This window comes from Octopus sinensis, linkage group LG8 (genome assembly GCF_006345805.1).
Source record: "Octopus sinensis linkage group LG8, ASM634580v1, whole genome shotgun sequence".
Lineage (NCBI taxonomy): Eukaryota > Metazoa > Mollusca > Cephalopoda > Octopoda > Octopodidae > Octopus > Octopus sinensis.
The window spans coordinates 83,158,755-83,179,930 of NC_043004.1; the positions used below are offsets into that span (position 1 = coordinate 83,158,755).

General features: G+C 37.3%; 1 protein-coding gene across 4 annotated transcripts in view; it reads right to left on the bottom strand.

Annotated features, from left to right (window-relative positions):
• Nucleotides 1–12,798: 12,798 nt before the first annotated feature.
• The window catches only part of LOC118764607, an 87,722-nt gene continuing 79,344 nt past the window's right edge, over nt 12,799–21,176 (bottom strand). For 2 of the 4 annotated variants that reach the window (XM_036505525.1, XM_036505527.1), the window contains exons 2-4: nt 19,176–19,202; nt 15,205–15,294; nt 12,799–13,211 (exon numbers count right to left, since the gene is read on the bottom strand). In XM_036505525.1, coding sequence (XP_036361418.1) covers nt 13,155–13,211; nt 15,205–15,294; nt 19,176–19,202 — 174 coding nt within the window. In that variant the 3' untranslated portion in view covers nt 12,799–13,154. Of the gene's footprint in view, nt 13,212–15,204; nt 15,295–19,175; nt 19,245–21,176 lie in introns of all 4 variants that reach the window. The other 2 variants (XM_036505524.1, XM_036505526.1) reach the window with 1 other exon arrangement.

Below are 21,176 nucleotides of genomic sequence, written 5' to 3' on the forward strand. Positions count from 1 at the left end.
ACGTCACACCGCCGCCCGATTGTACATATACGCTTCAGTAAGCTCTTTTGACATCCATAGATTTTACGAAGCGAAGCCTATTGTGGAAGATTTTGGAAGCAGAAGCATAATTAATTTGCAGAGAAAATGCCCCTCAGGGATGGTCACTCGACGGTTCACTTGAACCATCTTTCGGCTTGTTGAGTTTTCTCATCAGTAGCAGAGGATGTGGCTGTCCTCTCCCTCTTGGTGCTTCGGGCTTTCTAGCCAATTTGAGACTTCTCGATCCACCCACACACTTCTACTGAAAACCTATAATAAATTTTAACCTCTGACACACCTGTAGACCGGAAAACCCAGTTCTCTGATCACTATACTTCCTTGGTGCGCACTTTCCAGTAGAGGATGAAAACTAGAGGGAACAGGGTCAAATCACGATTACGTTACCAAAAACGTGACACGAGAGCGCTGAATGTAGTTCAGCCAAAGAAAACCAATTTTAGCGAAAGTGTGTATAACTTTTGACTGCCGCTTGTATGACACAAATCTAAATTTTAGACGGTACCGACAGCAGTATATATTATTTCTTATAATTTTGTTCTATTTCATGTCATACGCGCTACAATTAATAGACCGGATTTGCTAAGAGAATTTAACATCAAATCGTTCTCGCTGCCTCCATTTCCGTGCGCATTGATTTCTCCCCACCAGACATATGACCAGCAAATGTGGCCAATTCAGGGAGAGATATAGAGAGACAGACGGACAGAGACAGATACAGAGAAACACAGAGAGACAAAGAAACAGAGTCAGAGAGAAAGAGGCAGAAAGAAAGCGAGAGATGGTAATTTATTCAATCTCTTTGGATGAGAGACAAACTTAAACTCTTCATAATATGCAGACAGAGAGTAAAGAAACGAAATACACGACAAAAGGTCGCTTTACTTCATCTATACACTTATATGTTATAGCTATTATAGCAATACGGATGTGATGTAGATTAGAAAACTTAGAGTTAATAAAATTTGTACAACTTACCGATTTGTTTAAATGAATTCCGCACCAAAATATTACAATCCAAGGAATCGCAGAAACCAAAACTACCACAATGGCATAAATGTTTGTATACATGTTACCTTTGAGAGCATCATTTATTATTCCGTAAGTAGCAATACAGCAGCTGATAATACTACTGAACACGGTACACCCTGAAATAAACTGCAAGGAATCATTTACTAAACTCAGTATTGAACTAAGAGCATCATGAGTGTTACATATGTCTGTAATATCTCTATGATTTTTAATAATATCCGACTTCGCTGATTGCTTTTCAGTTACATAAATCTGTGCTTCATTCGCCACTTTGTTAAAGTGATGCATAAGAGAAACTGCGATTAGAAGATTTATGTACACATCAGCTAATATGGATACCGTTGCCATTGAATTAAATACAACATGCATTGCTAAAAATGGGATGATATATTTATAATCAGCTGGTACAGGGTATGTCAAATACGTGAACAAATCATTACTGAACAGCGGTATTATAAGATCTATAGTTATGCTCCCAATAATAACCGGACATATTAATATATACACTGACTTATATACTATAGGTCTGTTATACCAGATGTTTTCTTCATGTTCAGTTTTAAGTTCGGCAAACTTTTCAATTAGTTCCTTGTGTCTAGATTTTCTGAACAGTTTTATCAATACAGATAAAGATTGAAATATGCGGAAAATTATTATGTAAATACATAGAAACATTTGATGGCTTTCTATAGTTCCAATTTGTACTAAGGAAACTATGTGCCGTATAGGATTTAGAAATAAATACATATAGAGCAGTAATGAGAGAACTTGAAAAGAAAAACCTTTAACTTTGTTTGATTTCAGCAATGATATGTCGGTTATTGATTTGAGAAAACTATTAATATTTGCATAAAATTCGAGAGTTTTCAAGAAAGGTGTTTCATTTGTGTTCACAGTCTCCATATTTACTCCTTTTCACGACGTGTTGACTGACCAACTCGCTCTTAACATATACTCAGGTCATACGAGATTTCTCTCACTTTCAGAGTGAGCCCAAGTACATCTCTCTGGCTATTTATACTTGTGTGATGCGTAAATGCTTGTCGTAAAACATTATTTGTCTTAAGGGACACTTGGAAAATATTTCAGAAAATATAAACAAATAATTCAATATGACATTAATATTGACAAATAGCAGCTTATACAAAACACGGGAAATGATTTTTCTTCATAATACAGATGTGAAATGAGTGCATGAATGAATATGTATATATATACATATATATAGAGATAAATAGATATATATGCTTGTGTGTGTGTGCGTGTGTGTGGGTATGTGTATATATATATATGTGTGTATATATGTTTGTCCAGGATAGGACTACACAGCCACAGCAGGAAATGTATCAGGACATGAAATGTAAAAGCCGGACTAGACTACTTTATGCGCAACTCCATTGTCTCCCGAGACAAAAAAGAATGCCAACCAACCAATATATATATATATATATATAAATATGTATGTATATCTATCTATATATTTATATATACATATATATATATATATATATATATACACACATATATATATATATATATATATATATATATATGTGTGTGTGTGTGTGTATCTATATCTATCTGTATATCTATATATACATACATACATACATACATATATATATATATATATATATATATATATATATATATATACAGGGTGGGGAAGCAAAATTTACAATGAACGTTAAGTTGTTTTTTCTCAGGAGACACTAAGTCAATTGTTATGAAACCTAGCATATATTGATGTCATACTCATACCTAACACTATTATCCTTACTTTTTCAGAAACTTTTGTCCATATGAGTAGTCAGGAAAGCAAAAGTCAAAAAGTGTGTGACTTTCTGAATGCACTCGTCCCACCATAGGAGATTTCAAAAATAGTTGGAGTGTCCATAAAAACTATTTATAATGTAAAGAATAGAATGACTATGAGTAAAACTATTACGAGGAAGTCTGGAAGTTGAGGAATCAACAAAAAACGTAACAAAACTTTTATTAAAGCTCTGAAATCCAAAATCCTAAAGGATCCAACCAAATCCATGATAAAAATGGCAATTGAACTTGAGGTAGACAACAAGACCATTAGAAATGCTGTAAAATATGATTTGATGTTAAAATCTTACACAAGAACACCAAAACACTTGTTGACAACAGCTCTGAAGGAAAAGAGATTGGAAAAGTGCAAGAAAATTATTACACGGTTCAAGAAAATGTCCTCCATTATAACGATCTTTTCAAATGAAAAGATCTTCAGTGTTAATGCTGTTCTGAACAGCAGAAATGACAGATTTATCGCAAAATCAATAGCTGAGGTTAAGGTGACATTCAAAACAAAATATCCTGCTCAAGTTATTGCTTTTGGTATTGTGGCTTCCGATGGAAAGAAAATGCCTATAATATTCTACAAAGCTGATGAAAAGATCAATGTTAATACTTACTACAAGACTTTGAGATACCAGGCATTGCCATGGCTTCAAGCAAACTACCCAGATGGTAATTATGTATGGACACAGGATGGTGCTCCAGCCCGCACAGCTAGAAAAATACAAGATTTCTGCAAATCCAACTTTAGCAATTTTTTGGAATCGTTTTTCTGGCCACCTTCTAGCCCAGATATAAACTCTCTGGATTATGCTATTTGTGGTGTTTTAGAACATGCTACCAATAGAACATCACAAAGCAATGTCGACTTAAAGATACTATTAAAGAAGAATGGGAGAAGTCGTCTCCCGAATATTTGAGGAACGCTTGTGCAAGTTTCAGGAAGCGTGTGAAGGCAGTTATTGGGAAAGAAGGAGGGACACATAGAATAAAAATATTTTCTATTTTGTAAATTGTCTTGTAGCAAATAAATTCTTATGACTTTCAATAAACAAATTGGTCATACACTGTCTTTCAATCCCTGCCTCAAAATATTGTAAATTTTGCTTCCCCACCCTGTATATATATATTTATGTATATATATATATATATATATAATATATATATATATATATACGATTAGATTCCCCTAGGTATCAATCATGTCTAATCAAGTTTTTCATACACAATAACAGGAATACATAAACACCAATCAATATTTATCATTTTTGTTAATTATCCGACATCTGTATGTCTGGATTAGGTAATCCTATCTATATAATTATCGAGGTGAAAATTCCATTTTTGGGCATATAATTGTATATCAGTATATACATATGTTCTTTCCTGAGCGTCCAAAAATACTATATTTGTTGCACGTCCTCGCGTTGTTGTGTTTTTTGTGTTTTCTTGTTTGGATCAACTTTATATATATATGTATGTATACACGCAGGCATTTACGCACACACTCACATATACACAGAAACACACACAAATACTGACACACACATACACACATATATATTTATATAGAGAGGAAATACAAAAGAAAAATCAACAACGCAAGGACGTGGTAGATGTAACGAAACTTATCACACACAGCATAGGATACTGTTTTTGCTGATCGTAACCTAGTGGAGCCACAAACTATACACATACGTACATATATACATACAAACATACATATATACATAACTATGTGGTAGGTAGCTTGCTTACCAACCACATGGGTCAGTCCTGTGTGGCACGTTGGGCAAGTGTCGTCTACTATAGCCTCGGCTCGACCAAAGCATTGTGAGTGGATTTGGTAGACGGAAACTGAAAGAAGCCTGTCGTGTATAGATATGTATTTGTGTGTGTGTGTGTGTCTGCGTTTGTTTCCCGCCATCGCTTGACAACCGATGCAGGTGTGTTTACGTCACGTAACTTAACGGTTCGACAAAAGAGAACGATGGAATAAGTACTAGGCTTTCGAAGAATAAGTCCTGGGGTCGATTTGTTCGAATAAAGGTGGTACTTCAGCATGGCCACAGTCAAATGATTGAAACACATAAAAGATAGAAAAAAGAAAAAGCGAGTATATATATATACACACACACATATATATATATATATATATATATATATGTATGTATGTATGTATGTATGTGTGTGTGTGTATGTTCTGTTCTGTTATTTGTATTTGTGTAACGTTCGCCGTTCTTTTTCGTACTTGCTTTCGGATGCATTTGTTGCTTTCTTCAAAGAAATTTAATGCTCTTAGATTAGTTTTTCCTTGCGCTGGCCAGATTAGAGCAATCTCGAGTATAACCAGCCGAAATTGCAAAGATAATCTGGAACACGACTGAAGAAAGAAAATTCCAAATGAACGTCCCCCCCCCGTTTCTTTGTATCGTCTATCTGGATGTTTTGTTGTCCCTTTTTTGTATCACCTAACTGTCTGGATGTTTTGCGTTCTTGTCCTATTTTATATTACTATTTATATGTATGTGATACATCATGTGTGTATGTATGTATATACAATCTAATCCAGTAGGTGCATACACACATATACGTATATTTATAACACGTAAATACACACATACATATATCCATACAAACATACATACCTGCTGACGTTCATATCATGCATACATACATAACAATTTCTACTATTTTGCGGTTGGGGCTAGCCTATTACGTAGATTCATGTTCTGAAGGAGAATTTAGTTAATCGGCCATGAAAGAAAGAAAGGCAGAGCTGTGGCTGTGTGTTTGTATAGACATATGTATGTGTGTATTTACGTGTTATGTATATACGTATATGTGTGTATACGCCTATTGAATTAGATTATATATACATACATAGATACATACATACATACATACACACATGCTGTCTCTCACACACACATGTTCTTAAACATGCATGCATAGAGATCGGTAGATAAATAGATAGATAGATAGATAGATAGATAGATATATAGATAGATAAGATAGATCGATAGATAGAGAGAGAGAGAGAGGGGGAGAGAGAGATAGGTTGATTGATAGTTAGTGAGAGACAAACAGATAAACACACAGACTGACAGATAGACAGAGAGACAGGCAGGAAACAGATAGCTTGATAGCTAGAAGGAGGGTAAAACAGATAGACAGACATATAGATAGGTAGATAGAGAGATAGATAGATAGATAGATAGATAGATAGATAGATACATAGATAGATAGATAGATAGATAGATAGATAAATAGATAGACAGACAGACAGACAGACAGTCAGTTAGACTAACAGATAGACAGATTGATAGTTAAGGAAAAACAGATAGATAGACAGACAAACAGATAGACAGATCGATCGATAGATAGATAGACAGACAGAAAGTCAATCAGGCAAACAGATAGATTGAGTGATAGCTAGAGAAGAAAAACCCAGAGACAGACAGAGTGACTGAGAGACAGACAGACAGACAGACAGACAGATAGATATGTTTCTTTATTAGCCACACAGGGCTGCACACAGATAGAACAAATTACAAGGTAGAGCTTTTCTTTTGAAGGTTTAAAAAAAAAAAAAAAAAAAAAAGGAAGGGGGAGTTTCGATCAAAAGGGATCGTAAAAGGAGAGAAAGAGGACAAAAGAAAGGGGGTGTTAAAAAAAAAAAAGGGGGGGGGGGAGAGGAAAAAAAAATTGATCAATAGGGATCGTTATCACAGAAATGTCAATATGAAGTGTAAAGGGGAGGACAGGTGAGGTTTACCCGTGGAAAGAAAAGCCTACGGAAAAGACCACGGTAACCTCGGTCAATGAAGTCACATTTTATATTTCTTTTTTTTTGCAAATAAGCAACTCTCTGTTTTCGATTTCTGGGTTCATAGGACTATGCTCAAGGTGGCTTCGTCATTCATACGTGCCATTCTTGCTACATTCACCCATCTTTTTTTAAAACATTCGCTAGACAAAACTTGCCTCTCTACTCTCACTTTCCTTTTCAAGTGGTACTTGAAGAAGTTGATGAGAGATTGACCAGAGAGGAAAGTGTTTGTCTCCAATCCTTTCAGACGCGTCCACCAGATACATTCTTTCGCCATAGCCACAAGGATGATGAAAATAGCTCTTCCTTCCCGTTTGAAGGAAGGAGGCGTGACAATATTGACGATAGACTCAGCTGATAAACCGACTCGTCCCACACGTGACAGCAGTTGTTCGACATAAGCCCACAGGTCGGAAATTGTTGGACACTGAACGAGTGCGTGCAGAACGGTTTCGTCGCTCTGACCGCATCTCGGGCAGGTCGGCCCCGTGTTTCTCGAGCCGTGTCTGTAGAGCTTATCCCGAACGGGTAGCGCTTCTCGGTAGCACTGCCAGGCCAGGGATCTCTGGAAGTTGTCCATGGGCCCTGGCCCGAAAGTCGTCCCGAACAGGCGGGTCAGGTACTCCTCGTCGACGTCCAGGTTCGCCCCGAGCTCGTCGTCGTACCTCCCCTCCACTAAACCCCTATAGAATGCTTTGGTTGTGTTGAAGTCACTTAAGGTCGACCCAGGACGGCAGAGTTGCTTGAGAGCAACGCGACACTCGCGGTGCCATTCGCCCTTCCTCGGCCTCTTTTTGATCCACGACTGCAGTTCGGTCATGGAGACGAGCTGCGGGAAAGCGTGCCTCACAAACGGCGACCACACCTGTTCACCGTCGTCTACATAGAGCCAGAGATGTCGCAGTCTCAGCGCGTGTCTGCGCATCATCAACCACGGCATGCCCAGCCCTCCTTTTAACGGGTGTTGACAGCAAATGGATCGCCTGACCATCGGGACGCATCCTTTCCACAAGAAGCGAAAGAGGATGCGTTGTAGTTTGGTGATGGTAGGGTCGGGACAAGGTACGACGGTCAGGCGGTAGTAGATGACGGACGCGATGTACGTGTTCGCCACCTCCGCTCGACCTTTTAGGGACAGTTTCCTCTCGGCCCATTGCCGGGCGAGAGTGACCACCCTACTCGTTATCTCGTTCCAGTTCTTCTCCACTTGGAGGTCCGGACCAAACCAGACCCCGAGCAACTCAACCGGGCCGTCGGTCCAGCGTCCCACGACGGAGGCGCTGGTGGACGGCATGGGCTTGCTTCTCCAGGTGCCTAGTCGCAAGCCCACTGACTTTTCCCGGTTGATTTTCGCTCCTGTCACCGCTTCGTAGTTTTTCAGTGTCTCGCCGACCAGCTCGATGTGCTCGTGGCTAGACACTATGACGGTGACGTCGTCCGCGTATGCAGACACGCTCGTCCCGCATCCCAATTCTCGCGGGATGCCCCTTAGAGTCGCCAGCTTCCGCAGTAGTGGCTCAAGAGTCAATACGTATAGAAGCGCCGAGAGGGGGCATCCCTGACGGACCGAACGTGCAATGTCGAAAGGTCTCGATAGATGTCCATTTACGCGAATTTGGACATCTATCGAGACCTTTCGACATCTATCGAGGACATCTATCGAGACCTTTCGACAGACAGATAGATAGATAGATAGATAGATAGATAGATAGATAGATAGATAGATATATAGATAGATAGATAGATAGATAGATAGATAGATAGATAGATAGATAGATAGATCGATATATATATAGATAGATAGATAGATAGATAGATAGATAGATAGATAGATAGATAGATAGATAGATAGATAGATAGATAGATAGATAGATAGACATGCTAGAGCTATTCAGCTACTGACGTATTGTATATAACCTACGATTTGCATGTTAATTGATTCCACTTAGACAGAAGTATATAAGTCTACCTATACAAATGTAAAGATTTATGTTTACATGATCGATCAGTTTCCTTTGATGTGAAAATTGCAGAAAATAACCTAATCAATACCCAATTGTTTCTTCGAAACTGAGGTTACTATCATTTCTTCCACTTAAGTGGAATCACTTAACTTACATAACATGCTATGTATAAAATGTCAATAGCGATGTTGCATTAATCTCATGGGTTGCTCTCCATTTCTGTTTCAGAATACAAATTATTATTCACATGCAAGCGTATTGTTATCAGTTCAATGTTGTCTGCAGTCCTACAATGGCTTATCTGGCCGAAACTATGAGGTCACTCTCAACAACTTTTTTTGTGCACAAAAATGTATATATTGGAGATCAATATGTGCATTGACGCATCATTTTATAAGCACATTAGCAAGATGGCAGCCAAGTGCAAACTGCTGACAGGATGGATACTGAGGCCCTTCAAGACAAGAGACTAAAACTATGTTTACCCTGTGGAGAACCTTTGTTCTCAGCCGCCTGGAGTTCTGCCCCCAGTTATAGTCACCACGTAGTACCAAACTAACAGCGGAGCTTGAGGCAGTCCAACGCCACTACACTAAAAAGATTGAAACAGTGCAATGGATGAGCTACAGAAACAGGCTGAAAAAGCTACAATTTTACTCCCCGGGGCGAAGGAATGAGATATATGCAATAATATACATATGGAAAATCGAAGAAGGTTTGGTACCCAACATCGGCATTGAGTGTTATACAAATGCCAGAATTGGCCGTCATTGCATTGTACCAAATGTGCCATCCACTCCACCTATATTCAGGACCAGGTGTTGCATTAGTCAAGGGTTCGAAGGCCCACATCTCTTCAATGACCTGCCACAAACATTAAGAAATCGGCATAAGGTGGAAGTAGATGTCTTCAAAGAGGAACTTGACATCTTCTCCATAATACATGATCAACCAACAGCCCGACATGAGGTGCAGTCGTGGGCAGCGGAATCAAACGCCTTCATACACCAAATGGACCAACTGCAGGGACAAAGATAGATACAGAAGTGGTGATGTGAAACACTTCAGGCTGAGGAAATCAGAAATCCATGGTGATGCTCCAGTATGACCACAACCGCATGGCTGAAACAACAAGTAAAAGTGTAAAAGTGAGTGTGTGTGTGTCTTTCTGATCATATCTAGAGAATTGTATGCGGTACAGGAATTTCTGTACGTGTCTCTACGTTTCATAGGGTTTGCATAGTCGGGACGTTGTTCATTATCCTAAGTCTGCTATGAGTATATTGGCTTTCATGTTGTGTGTCAAAGCTGAGTTCTTGTAAACAACATACGTTGAAGCTATGGGTTTCATGTAATAGGAGTGGAGGAGCTGCATTCTGTTGTTCACAGTCTCTAATCAAAGTTCAGTATCAAAGACTGGGTGTCAATTGTTAGGTTGCCAATTGCGGTAATCTATAATTACCTTGATACTTTGATAGATGATGTTTACTGTTTAAGAAGTGTAACATTTCGATAGAAGATAAATTTTTCGTCACCAGTCCAAAACAAGTGAAATGAGTTCGCGAGAATGGAGAGAAGAGCAGATGTCAACTCGGGATTTGCGGTTGCTTTCGGGCAATTCATGAGGCACCCATTTTCCAAGTCTAGAAACCTTTCCAAGTTGTTGAAGAAGACGCTGAACAGTTGTATGGTTTGAACTAAGCTTTATTGCCAATTCTTCAACGGATAATGCAGGATTTTCTTCAAGTAATGCCTCCAGAAGCTTATCATCAAATTCAACTGGACGTCCTGTTCGGTCTTCATCTTCAACGCTGAAATCTCCACTTCTGAATTTTGCAATCCATCTTAAGCAAATTCTTTCATTCAAGCATTCTTTCCCTTAAACCGAGTGTTTGTTTCGAGTCGTTTTGGCTGCAGAGTTTCCTTTTTTCACTCATAAATCATTATGTGCCTGAAATTCTCTTTGGATATTTCCATGTTAGAAAGGGTTTTAATCAAAGAAATTTTAATTCTATTATTCTGTGAAATAATATTTAATTTATTTTAAATGTACGCAAATGCATGAAAATAATTTTTAATTCCATTAGACATTCTAAAGTACTATCAAATTTCATTTAATTTTTAAATAGGTAAAATCGGACAGAACTTATGGGATGACCTGATTAATATATATAAAAGGAAAGTTTAGTTTAGTTAAAATATGTTTCTAACATATTTCAACTGCGAAAAGGCAAATTCACGGCAGTTACCGAAGTGACCGTTAAGAAAATGATCTCGTAGGGTAAAAAGTTATAAAAGCACCATATCTGTTCAGCGTCGCCATCTGAATTGGAATCCGGACAGATGGCGACACTGAACGGTTTGGTGTTTTTACACACTTTTAAAATAAGATATAATTTTTTAAATGTTGGATTTACTGTAGGCTCTTTATTTCTTTTAAAACATTCAAGCGACGTTGTCGAAAATGTATTTGAAATGTTTGTATAGGGTTTGGTGTTAGGAAAGATTCATGTAAAGTTGATTGCTTGTGCGTTAAAAAATAATTGCTTCAACATACTCCGATTGCCAATATCTTGCAATTCCATCCAAAGAAGACACGCGAGTAAATTTTGACATAAAATACGAGGGGCGTTCAATAAGTAATGCCTCTGACCCACTTGCAGTTATTTGATCTAGCTGAAAGTTTGCATGTGCAATTATTCATATCTCTATCGATTGAGTGGAAAGTTACAGCTCTGAACTAATTGTGGTTTCTGATTTACAGGTGTTTGAACTGAGTCACGTGTGAAATGGAGCCTGTTGAGTGTCGAGCAGTGATCCGGTTTTTGTATTTGAAAGGACGCACACCACGGGAGACTTTTGATGAAATGAAAGTAACTTATGGTGATGATACCCCATCATATGACCTTGTAAAACGCTGGCATCGTGAATTCAAACATGGTCGGAACTCTGTGGAAACAGCTCCCAGATCTGGTCGTCCCCATTCTGCCATTGATGAGGCACCTCACCGTCAAGTTGAGGCTGCCATTTTGGAAGATCGACGCATAACTATTCGCCAAATAGCCCATGAGGTTAAGATTAGTACCGGGCCTGTGGAAACTATCATTCATGACCATTTGCATATGCAAAAGGTGTCTGCCAGATGGATTCCCAGGTTGCTCACACCTTTCCAGAAGCAAGAACGCGTCGAGTGCTCGAGGATGAATTTGGGGATGTGCCAAGAAGATGAGTCAAACTTTTTCAAAAGACTGATTACACAGGATGAAACCTGGGTCCATCACTATGATCCAGACACCAAAGCCCAGTCAATGCAGTGGAAGCACCGTGACTCACCTCCTCCAAAGAAGGCAAGGGTGCAACCCTCCGCTGGCAAGGTCATGCTCACAGTCTTCTGGGACCAGGACGGAGTAGTGATGACAGATTTCCTGGCAAAGGGTACCACAATTACAGGAGCCTATTATGCTTCACTTTTGAGGAAATTAAGAGAAGCTATCAAAATCAAGAAGCGGGGCAAGATCAGCAAAGGCATCCTCCTCTTGCAGGACAACGCTCCGGTCCACAACTCGCGTGTCGCCAGATCAGAAGCACATGCGTGCGGCTAAGAACTCCTCCCCCATCCCCCCTACTCTCCTGACTTTGCACCCTCTGATTTTCACCTCTTCCCAGCCATGAAGTTGTTTTTGAAAGGAAAGCGTTTCCCAGATGATGCAGCCTTGATTTCTGAAGTCACGTCGTGGTTGGAGGACCAAGCTGGGGTCTTCTACAAAAACGGTCTCCAGAGCTGCATCAAACGATGGGAGAAATGCGTAACTCTGGGTAGTTCCTATGTAGAAAAAGACTAATAACTGTGCCAAGTTTCGTTGCTCTACTGCTATGGGAAGTGGGTCAGGGGCATTACTTATTGAACGCCTCTCGTAGCTTTATATTAACATAATTTTTTCTACCCTGATGACATGCATTTAATTCAGTAAAATGAATAAATGAATTCAGTAAATGGATTCATCATGACATTTTATTTCAAGAAAATATAGCCAAAAAGGAAATTACATAATGCAAGGTTGAATATTTATAATTGAACATTTATACAGTGATGTATCGGCCAAAGAAAAACATATGTTGTGCAGATGAGGGGTAAGAAAAATACAATATATATGGAGAAAAATCAAAGTGAAAAATATTCTTTTTGATAAGGTTTAATAAAAAGATGATGGTCAGTTGTAAGAAAGACTAGTTGAAAATCAATAGCCGCATGATAACAAAGATTACATAGTCAACCTAATGTTTCACTGGTACGAGAGGCTGGAACCCGCTACAGTATCACGCTATTTTTTATCTGTTCAAGCATCTTGCTTCGGAAAGGTTTGCAGGGACGTTGTCCGAACACATGTATAGTTAGGTAATGTTGTTTAACTGAACTTCGTATTTAATTTACCATTGGAAAGGTATAATAAGGAAGAGGGCAGTTATAAAGATTTTGTCTGGATCACAACCAGTATGTAAGTAATAAAACTTCCTATCATCTGAAAAGAAGAAAAGAGAAAAATTAATTAGCTGTTATTTTCAATGAATTCATAGAATGATTTAGAAAGAAGTTTATTATATTTTAATAAAATAAGGACAGAAACTTGGCAGTAACGTGAATGATTCAGCCAATACGAGTAATTTAGGCCTTCAGTTAAAAATCTGCCAGTCTTGTCGTCAGTTCTCTTCAATTAGGCATCGGTAGAATATATATCCTTTTGTATTCTAGGCAATCCAGTCGATTAGATCGACCTCAGTAGGCAACTGGTACTTAATTTATCGACTCCGAAAGATGAAAGGCAAAGTCGACCTCTGCGGAATTAGAACTATCGAAATATCGCTAAGCAATTCGCCCGGTGTGTTATCGTTTCTGCCAGCTCGCTGTCTTATTACTAATTGTAATAGCAATAATTGATTGATGTCTGATTAAAATGAGAGGAGTCCTGCGATATGTAGTTACAAAAGGAGGTTGGGAATAAGAGAACGAGCTCGATAACACTAAACAATCCAGTATCTTCGCTCCCAGCTCAAAACTATGTTTTCAAATCTCCTATCTCCTTTAAAGCTGGTTTCCACTTCAATCACATCATAGCATCTATAGCCCTGTTGTGATTATAGCAGTTGTGTTGCAGTTTTAATTGGAGGTTTGTTAGGAATATTGTTTTGTTATAATATCCTCCAATATAATCTATTAACGAAATAAGTAAATATTAATATTTAGCACTTACTTATAATTTTGCTTGCGCATTCATTAATACGGTTACTAGGTTTCCAATACGTATAAGTTACTGAAACCATAACATTCCCCTTGCCAAGCTGGCGGCACATTGTAAGATTTAAGGTCAGCAGAGTGAAGCACAGATGTAAGTCGATTACGTCGAAACTAGTACATTACTGATATTTTCATTTATCAACGCGATTCTAACTTAGTCGTAAAGAACTTCCAAACATGCAGCTAAGCATTTTCTCTGACATCCTAACGATTCTGGTAGGTCACCATCTTGTTTCGGAGTTTTCGGAAAATTGAAGTATGAGGAGCTGTATCAGTAATAGATAGATGCAGTGGCAACAGAGTTTATTTGAAGCAGATTGCATATATTCGTACATATGTCCAAGTACGGATGTCATATCACATTACCTCCTATATATTTCAAAAAAATTGTATGAGAATATATATATATATATATATAGGACAAGGTACTGCAATAGCCTGGGCTTCAGAGGTCCACAGTTTTCAATAACCTCCCGAAGGATCTGAGAGACCTGCATGGGGTGGATGTTGGTGTCTTCAAAATAAAGCTGGACCTCATCCTGTCAGGTGTTCCAGATGAACCAACTTCGTAGCAGGAGGTTCAGATGAAGGCAGCTGCACCAAACACTCTCATGCACCAAATGTCAATTGCTAATAAGCATTCGTAAAGTAAACTTATGTAGCAACACCAAATGGCGGTGCCCCAGCATGGCCACAGCTCGTGAGCTGAAACTAGATAAAATAAAAATTAAAATAGATAAAATATATATATATATATAAACTACGGTATTTGATGGCATAAATGACGCAGGTACCAATTTCAGGAAGAGATATTCAGAGTTAAAATGCTTTTAGTTCTTTAACGCATATAAGATTTACAGCAGAATAATAGTATATTACAATTACTTAGAAAAGTGGGTTAGGTATAGCAGAAAGCATTGCTGTATATTAAATATAAGTTACAATATAAATTGAACATAAAACATTAAATTACGAGGGTGAAAACGTCCTACACAATTACAGCAAAAAAAAAAAAAACAATGGTAGAATACGTTTAATGAACTGTAATCATCTACTTTTTTTTTATTACAAAACCAGAAAACTCTTTACCACCAAATCATATAAAGTCCTCAACTTCGTATATAGAAATGGAGTTGAGTTTCTTTTAGACATTATAAAGAAAAAAAGCGCTTCATATATAAAATGAAGTTTTGTAAATATTAAACACTGTGATAAATTACCGTAAGTGTTGACGAGGGCGTTATTACGAAACAGCCACCAACATCAATTCCATGAGATTCAGTCGTTAGTCGATTTAGGAAAACTAATATCTGTAATACATAAGAAGAGGGACAACATGAATGGGGATTGTGTAAAAAGAAGCATTTAACATTTCTGTGGCTGCATGATAAGAAAACATACTTCCCAACCATATGGTTTTCGGTTGGCACCTATGGCGGGGCAGTCTTCTAATATAGGCTCGAACCAACAAAAGCATTCTGAGTCAACTCGGTTGATGCAGACCCCGTCGAACACACACACGCATCCCGGAATTCTGTCAGTTAACAGGTCGCGGTTTCAAAGCATGTATATATTTTGACAAATTAAATTTAGATGCTGAAGTGTATCTAACGGTTTTTGTGTGTATTTTAAATGGGTTATAAACACCTTCCACGCTGTTTTTGTTTTAGCACACGATCTCAGATGAGGTTACTTGATAATCAAGTACATCTCCGTAATATATATATATATATTAATATGAACAACTAGGCACAATATAATTTCATAAAGGATAATTCAGTCATCACTACGTGTGACTAAATTTGTCGAGACGCCTACTTTGCTAGAATTGAGAATTAAAAAAAAAAAACTCTTTATGCTGTCAGAGGGGCACTATATATATATATATATATATATATAAATTATTAGAGAGTTAACCACTATGTGGATAACTCTAGTGCTAAAAATGGCCCCGATAGTATAGCCACAGAAAAAGATGTTTCCAACTAGAAGTAACATACATTTAACGGAACGAAAGTGAAATATAACGAATAAATAGATTGACCCTGAACAAATTGTTTCATTACTAATGTAATATGTAATTTTACTTACATACACATCTATAAATCATAAGCAGAGGTTTGTCTTAAATACAATTAATTAGACCGACACGAGCGTCAAAATCACGAGCGGTTTAACGAATTGCATTTTTAGTTATGCCTCAAATTCCACGCCAAAAGCATGCCAAGACTCTTTGGAAGCGTATGCTGCATCAAATAAAATATTTACTGCCGCATAATTAAATTTATAAATTTATAAATGAGGGTGAAAAATTGATATTAATTTAATAATACCATTAATTTAACACCGAGTGGCTTAGCACAAAAAACTACGGAGAAAATACAAATTTATACATAAATTATTAGAGAGTTAACCACTATTTGGATAACTCTAGTGCTATGCTGCAGTAAATATTTTATTTGATGCAGCATACGCTTCCAAAGAGTCTTGGCATGCTTTGGGCGTGGAATTTGAGGCATAATTAAAAATGCAATTCGTTAAACCGCTCGTGTTTTTGACGCTCGTGTCGGTCTAATTAATTGTATTTAAGACAAACCTCTGCTTATGATTTATAGATGTGTATGTAAGTAAAATTACATATTATATTAATAATGAAACAATTTGTTCAGGGTCAATCTATTTATTCGTTATATTTCACTTTCGTTCCGTTAAATGTATGTTACTTCTAGTTGGAAACATCTTTTTCTGTGGCTATACTATCGGGGCTATTTTTAGCACTAGAGTTATCCACATAGTGGTTAACTCTCTAATAATTTATGTATAAATTTGTATTTTCTCCGTAGTTTTTTGTGCTAAGCCACTCGGTGTTAAATTAATGGTATTATTAAATTAATATCAAGTTTTCACAATCATTTATAAATATATATATATATATAGTTACGGAGATGTACTTGCAAAGCAAATAACCTGAACTCAGATCGTGTGCTGGAAGGAAAATAATTGCAGCATGGAAGGTGTTTATAAGTCATTTAAGGAACACACGAAAACCGTTAGATTCACCTCTACATTTAAATTGAATTTACCAAAATATGTTCGTCTCTTTGAAGCCACAACTTGTTCACTGACAAAATTCCGTGCGGCAGCAAAATATACATATATATATATATATATAACAAAGTGGAGTTATATATATATATATATATATATATATATATATATATATATATATATATATATATATATATATATATATATACCGACAGTGTAAGAGCGGTTAACTGCCCCATGACCGTCTCTAGAATCAGCTGAGTAGGCCTAGTTTTGCTTATAAAACAGGCATCAGCAGCAGCGACTCCTCAAATGGCCGATGGTTTGGCTAATTTCTTCTGCCAGTATATTTAAATTTACCTTAAAAAATTTATGGCTGATTTAGCGAAATGCATTAGGTGTATATTAAAAATTAAGATAAATAACCAGGCGCAGCGTAATGCCATAAAGGAAATTTCTGTCAAATGACTGCAACAAGCTGAATATAAAGGATAAATGATAGCTTGTAATCGATGTCTTTGGGTGCATCATCATTGATGTTACCTTGGGTTAGTGTTCACACTTGCCGGGAGTTTGTGACCTCGCATGCATTTTTTGCACGTTTGATGGGATAAAAAACAATGCACAGAATGCATACTTGTTGAATAAATCTGAACGTTTGTAACTCGCATTGATGCTCAAATAATTTGCGAATATCAGTACATGGCCCACATTTGTCGCACAAACGCGGGAATATGGATTAAGCGCCAGTTTTTATTCAGTCGACTATCCTATCAATAACTCCCAAATCCCGAGTCAATGTTTTGTTTCGTGAAGCAATAGATATCGCCTTACGTCTATTAACTTCTGTATTACCCAGCCATCATGGGCTTTAAAGGGAGACGTACATGGAAAATATCTAGTCCGCTATCAAAGCGATCACACGACGTTTGAATTCGTTGATACAACAAAATACCAGCAGCTTAGAAATTATTCAGAGGACGATATTTTCTGAAAATAAATACCTATGTTAATGTTAGCAATTAATGGTTATGTCATTTTCATCAAGAATTATCTTTCTAATTTTTATATAATGCAGCGTGAAATAATTTTATAAGATATATATTCATATGGCTTACAGTGTTTTATAGGATATAAATTTATGACTGATTTACTGAAATGCTAATGTGCTTACTATGATTTAATAAAACTTGCTACGCGCATTGTGAAGCCATAAAAGAAATGTTTAATCGACGATAATTGTATCTGAGGGCGCTGAATTGCACCGACATTGACAGACATAAGAGTTAAATCCCTTAAAGTTGCATAAGCTCATATTTATATATACAGTGAGGGGGAAGATAACCCCCCCTTCCACATATATATATGCTCTTTATTACTCTTTTACTCATTTATTTGTTTCAGTCATTTGACTGTGGCCATGCTGGAGCACGCTTTTTGTCGAGCGAATCGACCCAAGGACTATTTTTTGTAAGTCTAGTACTTATTCTCTCGCACTCTTTTGCCGAACCGCTAAGTTACGGGGACGTAAACACACCACCATCGGTTGTCAAGCAATGTTGGGGGAACAAGCACAGATACACAAACATATACACACATATATATACATATATATATATATATATATACGACGGGCGTCTTTCAGTTTCCGTCTAACAAATCCACTCACAAGGCTTTTGTCGGCCCGAGTTTATAGTACAAGACACTCGCCCAAGGTGCCACGCAGTGGGAATGAACCCGGAACCATGTGGTAAGCAAGCTACTTACCACACAGCCACTCTTATGCATATATATATATTTCATATAGATACGTATGTGTGTACATGCATGTATAAAGCCATTTATTATTATATAATAAACGGGAAAACAATAAGAATTAGAAGAAATATTGGCGCAAGTTTCGGGTGCTTCGTCGATTACACCAACACTATTGCTCGAATGGTAAGTATTTTATCTACCCCAAAAGGATGAAAGGCAAAGACAATGCGAGTGGCATTTGAACTCAAAGTAAAGACATGAAATCGTGCTAAGCATTTTGCCTCGTGTAGAAACAATTCTGGCAGCTGGCAGGCTTCTTTTAAAGAGAAATATTAATAAAAAAATATATTAAAAGTAAGACGACGAGATCATAAAGTCTGCTTACCTTTGCAACGACTTCCGGTTTTATGTCCTGAAATTGCATATAATGAATACTTCGTGTAATACTGTGAACCTAGTAGTGAAATAGAAAATAATAATAATAATAATAATAATAATAATAATAATAATAATAATAATAATAATAATAATAATAATAATGCTGGCACAAGTCCACTAATTTCGAGAGTCGTGTCAACGTTGGTGGAAATTGAACGTAAAGAACCGGAAGAAATGCGGCTAACCATTTTGTACGGTGCAGTAAAACAATATACTTAGTGTCACTTAAAATATTAGGTGTCTAATTATAAGAGGAGAATTGTTAAATAAACACTTGGAATATTAATCTGATCATTATTAAAAGGATTAGTCTAAAAAACACTTAAAATATAAATTTAACCCATTGTAGATGTATCCGTTAAAGAAACTACTGCTGATGCAGCTTTTGCTGCTAGTGCCGGCCAGTATCTCAGCTTCATGTTGGTGCAGCTGCTAGTGTCGGCGAGTATCTCAGCTTCATCAATAACTCCCTTGGTTTCGCAGTCGCCCCTCACTGGACCTGCCCCTGCTCGTATTCTAGGGGTACTAAATGCAATGTTCTTAACAAAGTTTATGCCTGTTAAAAATGAGTCTGTATATATGTGAACAAGGGAAATATTTATGTATTAAGGACTATCCTACCTATAGACGTTTTTATATTAAGGGAGACGTGGGGAGCGCAAGCCAAATGATATTTCTGTGACGCTTCCTTCTACGGATGTTGAGGCCCCGCATGTAGGCGATGCGGTCCTTAATCCTCATACTAACATACTTCACCAGATTTTTTAACACGGTGGATGGGTGGTACGAGGCTGTATTGATGTACTTTAGCCTCTCATTTGGCTTGCGGTAGGGTCTGTATGTACCGAAGCCCATGTTAAGCGTGATGTCTAAGAAGTTCGCGGTGGTGAGGTTGATCTCGATCGTGATTTTTAATCCCATGGAGGCAAGTGTGCTAATTTGATCTTTCCTAGGCCTATCTAGTATGTGACCGCTATCTCCTCTAGAGATGGCCATCTCTGTAGAGACCAAAGAAGACAGAGGAGAACGTTTTCTTAAGGGTATTAAGGATATACAACACGGTGAGGTCGCATACATCAGACCGTAGGATTGGCTTACTTGACCCAGGTCGAACCTTTAATGAATACACTGTTTACCTGGCGTGAAAAATGACTTCTATATCCCTGTCGCTAACGCCATGTGCGTGCGTATGTGTGTACACATAATATTAACTTCTAATGTTGTATAATGGTTTGACTGGGCATCTATCGATTTCACATGAAAAACGAATTGACATAAATAATAGACTCGAAATTGTTCTAGACTATTATCGAAATATGTAAATTTCGTGAAGTACATGTATTGTCTTCTTTAGGGAGGCCAATATAATATTTCTTTTCTTCCTCAATATGCTCGCTTGTCCGTTTTCGCATTAAAAACACCATATTATACTGATATGACGAATCAATTCTGTATTTACTTCAACTATTTATTGTCAAATTCTGTCATATTTCCGATAAATATAAATGCATATTGTATGAGTATCGATGTATCTCAATGAATATACATGCATGAATATGTGCATGTGTGTATGTGTATATATATATATATATATATATATATATATATATATATATATATATATGTGTGTGTGTGTGTGTATGTGTGTGTATAGATATGCATACACTACACGCACACGCACACACGCACATTCACACATACACAAACACATCTGTCTACAGACAGTTATAAACACTGCTCGCTGTGTGTTTTGGCGCGTATCGGTTTATGAACAAGGGATAATTAGAGTATCCTTAGCTCATTGATATCGGTTAGTTTCTATTGATATACGAAACATTCCTTTGAAAGTGATGTGATTTTGCAAGTGTCTTACAAATATCTTTATATCTCTCAGGATTTGCACAGTACCGTACAATATCCTACACGTATTTATACACACAAGGAAACA